Below are 17072 nucleotides of genomic sequence, written 5' to 3'. Positions count from 1 at the left end.
TAGGTAATTCTACTGATTATAGATTTTGTTTGAGAAATAAATAATACTCATTGGTTAAGCTTATTTCAGTCATTGGTTTACTCTCAGAGTTCCAAATATTTTCCCCAAGTTAGATAAAACTGGTTGGCATTTAGCCAAAGGCAATGTATTTAACAGGTGCTAACTAAGTATTTACAATTTCTTTGAATTTGATAATATGTATACAACATACAGATCACTTTTATGGTAAGCATATTTTAGCATACAGTAAGGTGAGAAAAAAATCAAGAAACTATCTTAATTATGCAATGTATGTTAATTTGACATGAAGAATTCAGTTAAAAAGAGGAAAAATTAATTTTTTAATCATAAATAAGGTAGGTAACTTCCCTAATTTTCTACCAAATTAAGTTAATAGAAATGTTTTCTCATATTGTAACAATATTATTTTTAAATGACAGAAGGTGTAAAAGTATTATTGTTGGAGGTATTATTTGTCTTCTAGAATTCTACATGTGTAAATGGACTTAAATATATATCACATGATTTCTCTATTTAAACATCAACAAAACATAGTTCAAATGTAAATGAACTTATTAATATAATCAGAATTGAAATTATGCCAGTAAGCCTTATCCACGTACTAACAGTAAACTTTTCTATCTTCAAAATTAAAGTCTTAATCTTCTTTCCTTTCATCCCCTAGATTAGTTCAATTTTCCTGGGACCAATTAATTCAGAAGGAATCCCTTTCATTCCCACTGCCTTTACATTTTCCTCCCTTTGGCCACTGGATGGGCAATATTGCAATATATATGACACTAATTATTTAGTTCAATGTCTAGTGAAGAATATGATACTATAATATAATAAGGAAAAGAGATTGGAATGAATATTAGGAAAAATCATTTTCATGTTTGCATTCTTTTTTTATTAATTGCTCATGACAATACAATGATCTTAACATATCATACATTTGAATCAAATGGGGAATAATTTTTCATTTTTCCAAGTATACAGGCTTCAGAATCACATTGGTTGCATTCTTTACTGTTGAAGTACCATTTACGAGAGAATTGAAATGGATATAATATAGATGGTATCTTTCATATTGCATGATATAAAAAAGAAAAATATGCTCATGTTATGAAATTCATTATTCCAATGTACTGGAAGAAAACAGGAATTAAGACATTAGTTAGGTCATTGTCTGTTATGCTTACTTAAACATCATTTTCTCTAAATATTAAGTCATGTTTCTAATGGTCATTTCTAATTTTTCACAATGTGTTTACATTTTCCAGATTGTATACAGTGGAAAAGAATTGAATCATCCCTTTGGATTGTCACATCATGGGAATTACGTGTTCTGGACTGATTATATGAATGGTTCCATTTTTCAACTAGATTTGATAACAAGTGAGGTGACATTGCTGAGGCATGAAAGACCACCTTTGTTTGGGCTTCAGATTTATGATCCACGAAAGCAACAAGGTACTGAAAAAACAGATTAAAAAACAACAACAAAAAACCCTTCTCTGTGTTTCATATATAATAATGCTTCACAGTATTGTAAAAAGCTTTTATTTTGAAAGTGTTGCCAATGTTTTATGATCAAAGGTGTCCACCCAGGTGTCACTCCTTTGCCAATCAAATCTTCACTTTTGTTAATGTATAAAATATATTTTTTATTGTTCTATTTATAGCCTGGCTTAGTAAATTTGGTGATCCTGAGCGAAGATCAAGGTTTTCTTAAATATTTTCTTTTTCATGTCATTTCCCTAAAGAATACTCTTTGTTAAATAAAGTATGCATATAAAATGAAAGAAAAGAAAACATGTTTTTAAAGAGTAGTTACTGTGAGCACTGAGGAAAAACTTCCACACTTTGAGAAAAATTGAAAAATTGAAAAAACAAATAAATTGCATTGTATAAGTGTTATTTAAAAAAAGTAACTAGCTTAATATATTTTTCTGATTAGTTTCTATATATATTTAAAGAACATGTCATTATTTTAGATGATTTGATTGTATAACTATGACAATATTCATTTCTTATTAAAATCAGATAATTTTAAATGTTTCATCTGCATGACTTGTTAATGTTTGTTATGCCAGCACAAATAGCATGATTCATAGCTTAGATATTAAACAAAGAAAACAGCTTAGTAAATTATGTTGCAGTTTTTTATGATTCTAAATAGTCACTTTTCCTTTTTATGGCAATATCCTTGTAAAAATTTAATGAGGATACATTTCAATAAATTTAGAATGAATGAATTATATCCTCAATTCTCTGGTGCATATGTTGTCAATAGGAAGTTATCTACCAACAAGTTTTTGAAGATATTTTAGCTAAAGTAGCTATCTTGAAGTCAACTATCTCATTCCAGGGCTTTTCTTTTAGTGTATTAAAATTGCTTTATTGAGACACAAGCACAATGTTTTAAAATAATAGCAGTGAATAACATGATACATATCAGTAGCTAAAACAGGATAAATTTATCTTTAAAAGGAATAAAAATAGAATTATTTGGGATAGCATAGGTTATTGCTGTGGACAAGAGCTAAAAATAGAGACAATTGCTAGCACCTCAAAGGGAAATATTTTCTGTTACATTCTAATTACCCTGTCTTTGCCCACATCACCATTATATTTTGTCTATACTAAACTAGAGGCAAAAATGAAGAGGAAAAACTCTTCTTATTTTCTGTAGGATCTTGTTTTAAGGATTATTATTTTTTTTCTGCCTTTACAACCATTGATTCCATAATTTATATATATATATGTATATATATTTATATGGGAATGAACCTAGGAGTCCTTAACCATCCCTAGCCCTTTCTTATACTTTAATTAGAGACAGCGTCTCACTAATTTGCTGAGGCTGGGTTTGAACCTCCTGAACCACTGGGATCACTACTACCTCACCTGGCTAAATAGACATATATATTTTTTTTCTCCTATTTTCCTTCTCTTCAGAAATTGTTTCTTTTCTTTTGGTTATGTGATCGCACTATGTTGTTCCAGTTGGTCTTAAACTTGCTATCCTCCTGCCTTTACCTCCTAACTAGCAGAGATTAGAGGCATGTATTACCATGCCTGGGTAGACATTGTTCCTCTTGAAAGTTTTTGCTGAATTCTTCTAGCCAAACCCCATAACACTTTTTTTTCCGGGAGCTGGGGGAGGGTAGGGGGAGATACCGGGGATTGAACTCGGGGAAACTTAACCACTGGGCCACATTCATTAGCCCTATTTTTATTTATTTATTTATTTTATTTAGAGACAGGGACTTACTGAATTGCTTGGATCCTCACCATTGCTAAGGCTGGCATTGAACTCAGAATGCTCCTGCCTTAGTCTCCTGAGCTGCTGGGATTGTAGGAGTATGCCACCATGCTTGGCCTCCATAACATTTTTTAAATCTACATATGCTTTAAATGTCTAGTTGCTTTAGAGAGTTCATCAGTTGTATGCAACATATTGAAAAACATCCTGATGTACTACAAAATGAACTTTATCTCACATCTGGATCTTAGCACTTTTTTTTTTTTTCTGAAAACTTGGTCTCCATCAGGAAAGATTCAATGAAAACTTTATTCATAAAATTTCTGTGAGAATTAAAAAATTATTTGTTATATTTAATGAAAACTTGTTATTTCTGAAGTTATATGTAATAAGCACTTTAAATATTCAGTGAGTAATATATCAGAATCATACAACAAAGTACATGACAGAGGAATGATTCTGGTATTTGGGAAGGTACCATAATATACATCTGTGCAGTGCTATCCTTTGGATAGACAGTGGTCTTTAAAAGTGCTTTTTCCTGCCTTTTAATTAATAAATCAAAATAGAGACTTAGCAGCCTGCCAAGGTGGCACACCCCAAATCCCAGTAACTCCTAAAGCTGAGGCAGGAAGATGAGAAGTTCAAGGCCAGTCTTGGCAAATTTATTAGATCTCATATCAAAATAAGAGATTTTTGAGAAAGTAAAGCTAAGGTTGTAGTTCAGTGATAGTGTCCCAAGGTTCAATCCATACTACTGCTAAATAAATAAATATGTAAGAAAACTTAACCCTGATTCCTAAACTATCAACTTATTTAAGAAACTATTATATTCTATTTTATTGAGAATATGTGTTCAGCCAAGCTGATTAGTTCTCATTAAGTGAACTTATCACTTAGTTTGTTTTTTACCCAGTTTTTTTTCCCAGTCTTATTGACATAGCTCAAGATCCTTTAATAATGACCTTTGAACAGACAATACAATATGAAAAGGATGCCTAATTAGCACCTTTTCTCAATAGAGATTGAAATTGGAAAATCTATTCAAGATCCAATTTTTTGTGTATTTTGCTATATGGATCAGTGTGCTATAATTATATGATAAAATACACACAGATGTTTAAATGTCCATAAGTTATCTTACTGTGTTATAATTTTCTTTCTGTTTCATTTTTCAACATAATAATTAACAAAGATATTAATAAACATTTGGAAATACACTATTTTATTTACATACTTTCTCATTAAACTATGTGTTAATCTGTGTTTGGTATCTATAACCATAACTCCTGATAAAAATAACTTAGAAAAACAAACATTTATTTTGACTTCATAGGCTCAATCCAGTGTTAACCAGCTCCATTGATGAGGGCTGGAGGTAAGGCAGAACAACATGGCGGAATCACACATGAGTGTGGGAGACAGAGTGGGGGAGGCTGGAGGTTGGCACCAGCCACATAATGAAAACCCCAAAACATGCCTCTAGAGACCTACTTTCTCAGCCATACCCCACCTGTCTATAGATACCTCACCTGTCTATAGATACTGTCTATAGACTTAGTCCATTCAAATTAGGATGGACTGATTAGATTAAAACTCTCATGATCTGATCATTTCACTTCCAGTATTAACACAGGAATTTTGGGGAAGTATTACTTATTTAAACCATAAAATCTATTTTATTGTTTTTACAACTTTTTCTCTCTCCTGGAGAATATAGGTTCTATAACTTCACATAAAACCTATGGTGTATACAGAATATATTTATAAGCAGTATTTTTACATACTTATGTGAATATAGTATACATATAAACTGCCTGGAACACCATGAAAATATTCAGAGATGCTAAAAATGTGGCATATAAACAAATTAAGTCCGCTAATCAGACCCCCCCCTCATATCAGGAAATATACTTGTCAATCACTTTCCAATATACCATATTATTTTAGGAAGGTAGATATGTATGTATGTGTGTGTGTGTGTGTGTTTATATATATATATATATATATAACCACAAAAACCAGAAAGATAATTCTAAGAATGTTTCCAAAAACATTAGTTAGGGATTTAATGTCAAGATATTTTTCTCATGTGATACTGTCATTTCTTCTGATAAAATTTAATTCTCATTTCATTTCCATTAAATTCAATATCTATAAAATTTTATTGACATTTTATATCTAAACTAATATTTTGTAACACTCTTCTAAAATTCCCCATATAAAAATAGCAACATTAAAAAATAACATTCTTGCTCTGGATTGAGTTTGAATTAGGCAATGACTTCAAATCACATTTTGCCTCATTGTATTTTTTGTTCCTCTTGAAACAAGTATGATGATTTGCATGGACTGATTCCTTATGGAACAATAAATTGTCACTTTTTATTGCAAAAAAAAAAAAATAACATTCTTTAACTTTTATTCTCTAAATTCAAAAACACACCTTGATTTTTCCTGTGCTTTAGAGAATGAAATAATCCAAATTAAGTAAAATTTGAAGAAAAGTTGATGACTGCATGTAGTAATGGGTGCTTCTAATACCAGCTTCTCAATAGGCCAAGGCAGTAGGGTCATAGGTTCAAGTTCAGTCTCAGCAACACAATAACAGCCTTTTTCAAAAACAAAACAAAATAAATAATTCCACCCCCCCACCTGAAGAATAGTATTCCATATTCCATATATATTTTATAATAATAGGTTATTTCATGACAGATGACATCTGTTAACCACTAATTAATTGTAATCATCATATTTACCAGGATGTGGGCTAGTCATTATTATCTAAACCTCACAACAAATATTGAAGAAAGGTACTAATGATTTCTGTTATACATATGCGAAACCCAGAGATCAGACAGATATAGCCATTTGCCCCGAGGAAATAGTAAAACAGGATGAAACTACAATTAAAGTTGAGATCTGTCTGTCCAGAGCATATTTTTCACTGAATTATTTGTGTGGCCAATTTTACTCATGCAAATTTTACCTCTATTCTACTTCTAAATGGAAGGAAAAGAACATATGCTTTACTTGGTCATTGTAGTCACATTATTGATAAATTTTGTATTCACATTTTTTTTTTTAATTTTAAAGTGCCCTTGGCTGCCTGTGTAGAATTTAGGATTCAACCACATTCTAGTTAACAGACTTAGCAATTTTTATTTAATGTGTTACAGGTTTTTTTTTTTTGTTTTTTTTTTTTTAGGTCAAGTGCAATTTAGCTTTTGTGATAAGACCATCATCACAAAATTTGTCTTTTAACACCATATTTTTTTAAATGCAAAATATTACACACACACACACACACACACACACACACAGCAAATCAAAAATAAACATATCAATGGCATGTAATTAATTCTGAACAGAAGGAAAGATAAGAAACCTTTTATTCTATCCTGAGATTAACATCATTTAAAGTGAATTCTGAATTATCCTAGAATAAATGCAGGATTCACCTGATCTAAGGATTTCACTTTGCTGGTCTTTTATTCTTGGAGTAAACATGGTGTCTAATTTCTTTTCTAAACTATAAACTTGAACATCCCACCATTAAGTGGAAACTCCTCCTGGAGTTTTCATGTTATGTGTTAGGTACAGAGACTTCTAATTTCACTCATGATAAAACTCTTAGAAATCAATGAGTCCAGGAAGCATAAAGAAAACAGGGTTTCTTCTTTCCATTATTCTGAAGAAAATCGGTATGAAGGGAAAACAGATGGTGGGATTGCTTTGTGCTGGTTTATGCAGTCTACCACTTGCTAGAAAGAAGAAATTTATTAACAGAAGTTAAATTACTTTGGTCTAGAAACATTGAGATGTTAATCCAAGCTTGTGATGTTTTGGGATATCATTTGTGTCTTTATTACTGTTCTATTGAAGTTATAATACACTATAAAATATACTCTTTCCTGAAAAGCAAAGTCCACACAAACAGTATATATCTAGACTTAAGTAAAAATGGGAGAATTTCCTTCACCCTATTAAAACTAATATCTATTCACACACTTGTACCTTGTATACACACTGCAAGTAATTGTTTCTGTCATTCAACTGAAAAGTTTTATTTTATTATTATAATAATTTCATATTTCTCATAAGGCTGACTTAGATCTTTTTTTTATTTTACAGTATTCCTCTACATTTTTGAATTTATTATAAGAACTTTTTCAAGATAGAGCTCATGTGGTAGACCTTTTTGAAGTTTTAGCAACTGAAGGTGTCATTTATTCATTTACTTACTCAACTAATGTATATTAAATGCACCTTTTGTGTCAGGCACTATTTGTGAAACAGAATAATTCTTCTTCTGTAAGGTAAAAGATTGGGAAAAAAGACTCAGAAAGATCATTATCTTGAACTAGAATTTGAAAGTAGTCTTCATTTGCTTTCCTTGCATATTTGATTTTTTAATGAAATATATGTTTCCAAAGTAAATTATCTAGAATTCCATTTTGTTGTTTTAGCATATTATTTTTTCTGTATTCTTTTGAACTTGGTTTATTTATAAGTTAAAGAAGGTGAATTTTAGAGTAAAAATCCTTTTACTAATAGTTTAGAAATAAGAATAGTAAAAATAGTTATTATCTAGACATAAATAGTAATTTTAATAAGGAGTATTATTAATTTTTAGACATTAGAAAATTCAATTCAACCCTTATATTCTCATTACTTACAAATAAGATAAAGCCTACCTTAATATTTGATTATAAAAAATGAAGTGAATTAAATATATGTGTGAGACAACTGTGTCTGGGATTGATACATTATGAACTTTCATTAATGTAACTATCAATATATTAATATCTCTTTCCATTGATATATATGTACAATCATTTGCACTACATTTGAAAAATAGGCACTGAATCATGTTTTAGAGATATTTTATGTGAAATATTTTGCAAGCTGCTAAAACTTCAAAAAAGTGTATCACATGAGCTCTGTCAAAAAAGTTCATATAATAAATTAAAAATGTAGAGGAACACTGTAAAATAAAAAGGATCTGAATCATTCTTATGAGAAATATGGAATTATTATAATTTATTTAGATTTTAGTTTTCTATCATGAGAGCATAAATACCAATGCCAGTAATTCAATATGTAGCAATCACAGGATGGGAATATATTTCAAAGTTTGAATAAATGATAATTTATTTTCAAATACTTAAATCTCACATTAATTAGAATGTAAGTATGAATCACACAATTTATTTAAAGAATATAGTCATTGTCATTATTTTTTATTTTTAGTGCCTTTGTTATTCATATATTTTGTAACATATTTTGAGTTAATAGTAATTTTCCAAAATCCACGTGTTACTAAACTATTGAATAGTTAATTTAATTATGTATACAATATGCACAACAAAGACAGTACATCTGAATGACCTGTGGAGTACTGCAGTTTTATCCCATGATCACGTGATAAACATGACCTTATCTAGTGACTACATAAGACATTCATTTCTGCATTCCATATTGAAAAAAAAAAACTGAACTAAGCTTAATTACTAAGTTTAAAAACTGAAGCTAATTCTCAAATTTTCTTCTGTTTCAAAGTTTATTTTTAAAATTTTTTATAAATATCATATTAAATTCTCAGAATAATTAAAAGAAGCAATAATATGCTTTAAGTCATTTATTCAGATCTGTTGGCACAAAATAATAATATATGGGAATTAATTAATTAATTAATAATGGTGCATACAGCACCATTTTAGAGAGTATTTTTTTTCCCTTGCTTACTATTCTTTGAATAGCAATCCAACCCGTGAAGCCCTCAGTATAAACCTGTCGATCATTTTAGTCATATTTTTGTCACTTACACTTTAACTCTCAATTTTATCTTAGTTATTTTATTATTTATTTATGATCTTGTGAAATTGAAAGCTCTTTTGTTCTTTTTTTAAGAGATGGAGAGAGAGAGAGAATTTTAATATTTATTTTTTAGTTATCGACAGACACAACATTTTTTTTTTTTTTGTATGTGGTGCTGAGGATCGAACCTGGGCCACAAGCATGCCAGGCGAGCGTACTACCGCTTGAGCCACATCCCCAGCCCTCTTTTGTTCTTAATATTTATAAAAGATCTTCTGATATAATCAAAACCCTTTTATTTGTACCTTGAAAATGCAACATAGTGTAAATGATGACACTATGTTGTTGACACTGCCAATTGTATTGCTAGTGTTATAGAGTTCTTTGTAAAGTTGGACAAATGTATGGCTCAGTTCACTTTCTTCCTTGCCTTTCCAACCTGTAGGAATACATAACATCAAAATGGTAAATACGTTAATTTTATTTACTCTTTCCTACAGCTTTATGAAATATAATCTCCAACCCCTTCAAAAATTTGCTTATTTTTTTTCTGAAAGTCTCTAAAGGTGCTTTCACATGTATATTCATGAATAATTTTCTCTCATGCCTATTTAATTTATGATCATTTTATGCCTCTTCAGTGCCTCTGCATGTTAGGTCCTATGGGACAACACATTCACCCTTCTGTACTGTACATTCTCTTGATAGCCATCAAGCTGCACATACCCTGTGCTCTTTTGAGTCCTCAACACTCTGTCATATAAGCATACTCTTTGCACAAAATGGAATATCTCAGCCTTGTTCCTTGTTTGCTTTCTGTTTGTGAGAGACCCAAAGCTGAATTCCAAGAGCCAGTAGTTAAGAACTCAGACTTGAATAAAGACAGATGTATTTGGCCCTCTTTTTCTTTTTCCTTGTATCTAACTGTCCACAGACCACTTTCTTCTGCAATCAACACTGAAATTCTTCTTCTCTACCAAAAAAATACATATTTTAAAGTGTTTCTGAATTTTATTACAATTCAGAAGGAGTCTTGACTACATTATTGAATATATTATATATAGAGCATATCAAAATGTAAATATCTATACCTATGTGTACCTACTAAAAAGAATGTGGGCTTAAACTGGCTGACTGATTGGAATCAATGTTCTCTAATATATTTGCTTCTCTCCCATTGTAGGTGACAATATGTGCCGAGTCAATAATGGGGGCTGTAGTACACTTTGCTTGGCCATTCCAGCAGGCCGAGTCTGTGCTTGTGCCGATAATCAACTTTTGGATGAAAATGGGACAACTTGCACATGTAAGTTTCTTTTCTTGTCACACGTATTGTTTATATGCCTCATTCTGAAGATTAGAAAGAAACGGGTGAAACCAAAGGAATTACAATCAAATTGGAGGAGAAATTCAGAAAATTTCTTAGATATTATTCTTTCCAGACTACGAATTATTAAATGAATCAATTTCTAATGAACAGATAATTAATTACAGTGATGAGATTGGCAGAGTATTCTGTCAGTGTTGCATTAAGTTTAACAAAGAAAATTAAATAAGTATATGCCAAACAAGCAAATATTTAATGATATTGTAAAAGAACCTCATCATCAGCACTTGCAACTAAAATCACATAGTTGATGAGATAGTTAGTAGAACATGGGTTTAAAATGACTTAAAATGACTAAATGGGCTCAGCTATCTCTATTTGGTGGTGAAGTACAAGGAAGAAGGCAAAGAAAGAGACTTATAAGGAATTTATAGACTTTATCAAAGTAGTAAAATGATTAATTGAAATGATTGTCCTGGATTAATGGTACTTTTGTTAACTTTTACTGACATTCTCCAACTTATTGCACCTTATTATTCCAAAGTGACTCTTGAAATTTCTTATTTCTACCACAAATTGTCTCCCTTAAGAACAATAACAACAACAATATTATGCATGCACTGAGCTCTCTATAAAAATTTCTGAATGATTTAATTTTGAATTGTATGCTAGTTAGAGTTCTCCAGAGAAATAGAACCAGTAGGATGGATGGATGGATTTGTATATGTATATACACACACACATACAGTTTGAAGGATTTTATTGTGAGAAATCAGCTCACATAATCTTAGGTTCTGCAGTTGACAATCTGGAGATTAGATGCCAATGGACTTGAGACCCAGTAAAAGGTGATGTTCCAGTTCATTCTAAAGGCACAAAAGAACCTAAGGGTCCTGGGGTATTTAGACCCCAAATTACTTTATTATGGAGACTGAACTCTTAATTATCTTGTATGCTATTAGTTTTGAATAACAAACACTACAGTATAATTTATTTTGTTCTCTATTTTACTTATCATGTAACTAAATATTCTTTGTGAACATGATTTTTATTGACTACATTTTAAGCCATTAATTTTCTTTTCATATTTAATGTACTATTTATGATTCATTGTTATAGATATTTGTCTATTCCTTTATTGTTTATATTTTTCTGTATTTTACCTTATAGTCCATGGTCCATTTGTGTAAGATCCTCCTTAGCTATTTGTAATATTACTATAAGTTTAAATTCTATTACTGTCATTGGAATTTCAACTCTGAGATGAAGACTCTAGTTTTCTTTCTGCCCCTTTATTTCACTATATAAGTATAATATAGTTCTTATGTTATAATTTAGGTGTATAATTTAGGATTTCTGATCAATTATATTAATTAAAATCAAAAAGATTCTTTGTAAATGTATTTTGACATTGAACAATTAATTAATTTTATAATATTTTACAATACTTTTAGACCTATATTAGAGTTTCTTTAAGTATATTTTTAAATTCTTTGATCTTCGGTACACTGTAGTTTATTTATTAGTTTTCATTAATTTGTAGAATAGATGAAATATATCTTGAAGTAACTTTTTAAGGAGTATAAGGTATATATTGTCTAGTTCTTATGTATAGCAAATATGTCTTTACCTTTCTGTGTGAATAGCAATTCTTTTCAGTATGAATCTTCTCTTCAAAATTCTAGAAATGTTCTTCATTTTTTTTGTAGAATTTCACACTTCTAAACAAAAATATGTTTTATCTCTTTCACAATTTTCTCCCCCCCCCCCCTCTCTTGTGCTAGGAATTTAACCCAGGACCTTGTTCAAGATGTCTTACACTGGCCTATCTCCCCAACCCTTTTTAGATTTTACTTTGAGACAATCTATTGTCCAGGCTAGCATCAGAACTTGAGACCCTTCTGTTCAACATCCCAAGTAGCTAAGATTACAGGTGTTTGCAACCATGAACAGCATAAGTTTATTTCCTTTGGTAAAGGAATGTTAAAAATTACCTACAATGTGATTTCTGTAGAAGATAATTCTCAAAGATATATTTTCCTTAAGTCCCCAGGTGAATTTTTGTCTTCCTTTTTTTCTGTAGGATGATTTTCAATTCATATTTTCTTGTAGTTTATTTATCATCAGAAGAAAAGGGACCTGTCAAGACTAATTGTTCACCAAAAGACAGGGCTTAAGCATGTCTTTAGATAACTTAAAGTCTATCAAGGTACCTTCGAGGCTGAACTTTATTTTAATCCTTGGGAGGAAAGTTGTGGTTAAAATATTCATTTCATAGTTTAAAAAAAAATCTCTAAGGATGCATTTAAAATTGCTTTTCTGGAATAACATGGGACTTTCTGCTAACCCAGTGGATGACTTTGACATCCAACAAAAAGAAAATACACACACACACTCACACACACACACACACACACACTCTGTTAGCCTTTATGAATTTCCACTTGATTTCATCCTACTTTTGCTCCAGCCCTAGACTTCTTGCCAAGGATGGGCAGTATATCTGAAAGCACCTTCCTTCATGTTGGTTCAGGCCTTGAACTCCATTATGCAGTACAAAAATCTATCATCCTGCTTAAAATTTGAGAGGCTTACTCAATATACAATGACATGTTTAAGTTTATTCTAAATGAATTTTTAAATCTAGTCTTATTGACCTTGAAAAACGTAAAAGTTGCCTCATAATAGTATCAGTGAAATGATCAAGAGAATGAGCTCAGAGATCCTGGGTTTTCACTTTTGTTCTTTGTCATTGTAGGAAGTTGAGGTACTAACATCTAGATAATATGCTAACCTTGAAATTTTTTCTTCAGCTCCTCAATTTCGGTTATATGGTTCACAGACCTTTTAATTATTTTTCCTTCTTTCCTTTATTCTATGCTACATTAAAAGTTTATGAATCACTTTAGAGTAAGCATAGATAGAAGAATAAATAGATATGGAAAGATATTGATAGATGGATAATATTACCAAAGAAGGGAGGAAATGCATAAACTCATAGAAAATTATTGTAACTATAAAAATGCACTGAGTTGGTATAAGCAACTGTGATAAACAGAAAAAAATGAACTGTGCACTGGTAGAGAACTGCCTAGTATGTACAGGGCCCTGGGTTCATTTTCAACACCCAGTATTTCTTTCTCTCTCTCTCTCTCTCTCTCTCTCTTACACACACACACACACACACACACACACACACACACAATTGGGATAAGCAGAAGACAAAACTAAAAGTGCTACTATTATATAACATAAAAGAAGTAAAATTCTGCCAGGATAATTTTTTATCTCAATAAATTTAACTATATAAATTGCCTATTTCCATATACATTCTTGTGGCTCAAAAATAGTGAAAGTTTGGTTAACAGCCAGAGGAGTTAAAATCAGCATACTGCAGTGATGTAGCCACATCAATCTTTATAGCATCTCAATTCACAATACCCAAGCTATGGAGCCAAGCTAGATGCCTACGAACAGACAAATGGATAAAGAAATTGTGGTATATATACACACAATGCAACTCAACCATAAAGAAGAATGATTTTATGACATTCTCCAGTAAATGGATGGATCTGGAGACTATCATGCTAAGTGAAATAAGACAAGCCCAAAAAACCAAAAGGAGAATGCTCTTTTTGATATTTGGATGCTAATCCACAACAAGGCAGGGGTGGGGAGCATAGAAGTCCAGTAGATTAGATAAAGGGGAATGAAAGGAAGGGATGGGAGTTGGGAATAGGAAAGACAGTGGAATGAAATTGAAGTAACTTTCCTATGTACATGTCTGGATACACCACCATGAATCTCAACATGGTGTACATTCACAAGACTTTGATCCTAATCAGAATAAGATAGTCCATGTTTGTGTTAATATATCAAAATAGATTCTACTGTCATGATGTATAACTACAAAGAACAACAGCAACAAAATGTTTCAGGAAAAAGAGCCATTCATCGCTTCTCCATTGTAAGTTCAAAACTTGCTTTTTTTCCTGCACCGAAAGTAGAATATAGAGAGGCTTATTGGGAATTACACTGACCCCTAACTCAACCTGTAATCATTGGTGTGTCAGCCTAAGAGAGAGTAAGTGGAGAAGACATGATGTCTGCGCCTGCTGCTCCTGTAGTTTTAGTAAGCACATATAAAGCACTCATACACAGCATTGGGGGTATCATTAAGACAGTGGCAAATGCTTCTCCTCACAGCCACATAATCAACTTAATTTGAAAGTGTATTTTAATTGTTCACTTATGTTTTTTCCTGGCTACTTCATCTCATAGTTAAATGTTGTCTAATTCATCAAGTTTGTCCTTCATTCATGTTTTAACAAATTTCACACATGTTTAAATATCATGGTCGGAGGAGATACAGGAGATATTGGCTTGGGTGTTTGTTGTATTCTATTAGAAATGGCCCTGTCTCTTTTCCCAAATCCATAGATGAGTTTTCACTGTGGTTTTCTTGCCCCTGTCTTTCCTTTGTCTTACTGGCCTTTCATCCAACATTCTGCCTTATGTAGTTTGTCTCTTGCCATAACTGCCAAACCAAATAAAAACAAAACATGTTCAATATTTTCTTGGAAGCCAGAGATACAAATATCTTTAAAGGAACTCTAGCTGAGCACACACTCCAGGAGCACTTGGAATGATCCATACTGACAGGCTTAACTGTAGGGGGGAAAGCAACAGAAAGATAAGTTTTTATTTATACATAACCCAGGCTATTGCTGGATATCTTTCTGTAAATAAAAATCAGATGACTTTGACTCATAAGAAAATATTGTTCATAATGTTGGTTATAAAACCGATGTTAGGACATTTGTTTACTATTGTTGTACATGTGTAATTATATACTTGGTAAAAAGTAGAGAAAATTTTTCTGAGACTATTGGTCTTTTTCTAGTATCTATAATTCATAGATGCAGTAATCTCAATGAAACAGAAGGGAAAATAAAGAGAATTTTATCTTTACTTTTCATATTAAACAATGTTAAACCAACAAAAACAAGCGAGTTCTTATTTCAGAATTAGTTGTTGCTTTTAACTGTTGAAAATTCTACTATATTACCATAGCATGCAACTTGCTTCAGTTCGTTTGAAATGTACTGGGAAAAATCATGAATTATAGCATGGTAACTCATTTCTTGCCAAGAATACAAAGTGTCTTTATATAAATTATTTCAGTTCCTGTGTATTTAATGGTAAAAATTTTCAAGGGTATGTTAGTGTTAGTTTGCATATGAGGAAATTAAAATGCAGGAGGTCTATAAATAGAGTTCATAGTTTCAGAGAAGGCAAAACCGATATTAGTGTACCAATAACCTCTTATTAGTGCTTATTCTTCTGGGCTTCTGATTTAGTGCAAGCTAGATTAGAGTCATGTGACTGAGTAATCTGAGTCTAAGCAGCAAATCAAGAGAGATGTTGTAGCTACTGAGATATGGTCTTCCTTGTTTCATTCATATTTATCGAATCAACACCAAATGAATAAAAAAATCCATTGGCAGATGGTCTGGCCAGACTAAACACCCAGGATATCTTCTTAATGAATTTGCACCACAAGACTATGCCAGAAAAGGCATGCACCCAACAGAAAATATTGGCATGATACATGATTGATTAAGGATGAACTCTCATGCCACTCTGGGAAGGTACCAAGATTGAAAGTAGATTGGACATTTTGTCCTTGAGAATCTTGTCTGTCAGGGCAAAATCCTCTCACAGGTAGAATCAGTGTCCCGTGTGGCATAGTACTTGGAACTTAATACCTAAGAGAACCATATATAAAGCTAGAATTATCAGAATTGGTAATAGAAAGCATGATCATTTTTCTACATTAATGAAATAGTAATTCATAAATGCTTTTCCAGTTGCCTGAAAGAAAAGCCAGGGCTTTCCAGTATGCCTTACTCCCAGAAGAGCAATGTGAACATTGCAAAAATATTGTTTATCTGAGGGATAACATTGCACAATTGTGTGTCACTGGTCCTCCGTGACCTTTATCACCTTCTTGAACACAAGATATATTCCTCTGTCAAACACCGTGCTCCATGATGGTGAGCCGTTTATCTGTTCAGCTGTGACAAGCCTTATGTTCTAGGATATATGCAATCTAATGTGTAGTAAAAAGTTTAAGGCAATAAAAAGTTTAGAAGCCCTATGCAGATGAATATTTATGGCCTTCTGTGCATAGGAACTCACAGAAGATTATGTACCACTTAGGTTGGCTGTTCAGAAGACCACTCTATCTAATGAAAGGTCATCTTGCTATGATCTAAAGAAGAAAAATCAAAGCCATAGTAGCATTTTCCAAACCACTTTCCTTATATGAAAGCATTCAACAAAACACAGCATAAAGTTCTCTTTTTACTCCTTCTCCTTCAGTGTTCATATATAGAGGCAGCAAGTGCATGTGTAAAGTGAAATAAACAATTTGTCAAATAAATAAGTATTTTTTTTAACATGAGACATTTAGGATCAATAGAAAAAACTACTTTTTGCACTGGGACAAATGCCTTTATAAATGAGTTATTATAAATTTTATATAGCTGACAGCAAATCATCAAGTGAGAAAAGAAACAGGAATTAGTTTAACATAGATCACCATAGTAGAATTGAAAAGAGGAGAATCACAGTTGGAAACACAATCACTTGCTT

At 31.6% G+C, this 17072-nt stretch overlaps 1 protein-coding gene across 5 annotated transcripts in view; it reads left to right on the top strand.

Annotated features, from left to right (window-relative positions):
• Lrp1b (LDL receptor related protein 1B) overlaps positions 1-17072 on the top strand; it is a 1779935-nt gene that overhangs the window by 1034951 nt on the left and 727912 nt on the right. For all 5 annotated transcript variants that reach the window (XM_078017329.1, XM_078017328.1, XM_078017330.1 and 2 more), the window contains exons 14-15: positions 1284-1473; positions 10272-10394. In XM_078017329.1, the coding sequence (XP_077873455.1) occupies positions 1284-1473; positions 10272-10394 (313 nt within the window). The remainder of the gene's footprint in view (positions 1-1283; positions 1474-10271; positions 10395-17072) is intronic.

This window comes from Ictidomys tridecemlineatus, chromosome 7 (genome assembly GCF_052094955.1).
Source record: "Ictidomys tridecemlineatus isolate mIctTri1 chromosome 7, mIctTri1.hap1, whole genome shotgun sequence".
Lineage (NCBI taxonomy): Eukaryota > Metazoa > Chordata > Mammalia > Rodentia > Sciuridae > Ictidomys > Ictidomys tridecemlineatus.
Note: the sequence above shows the minus strand (reverse complement) of the source record. Positions and strands in the feature narration are given on the sequence as shown.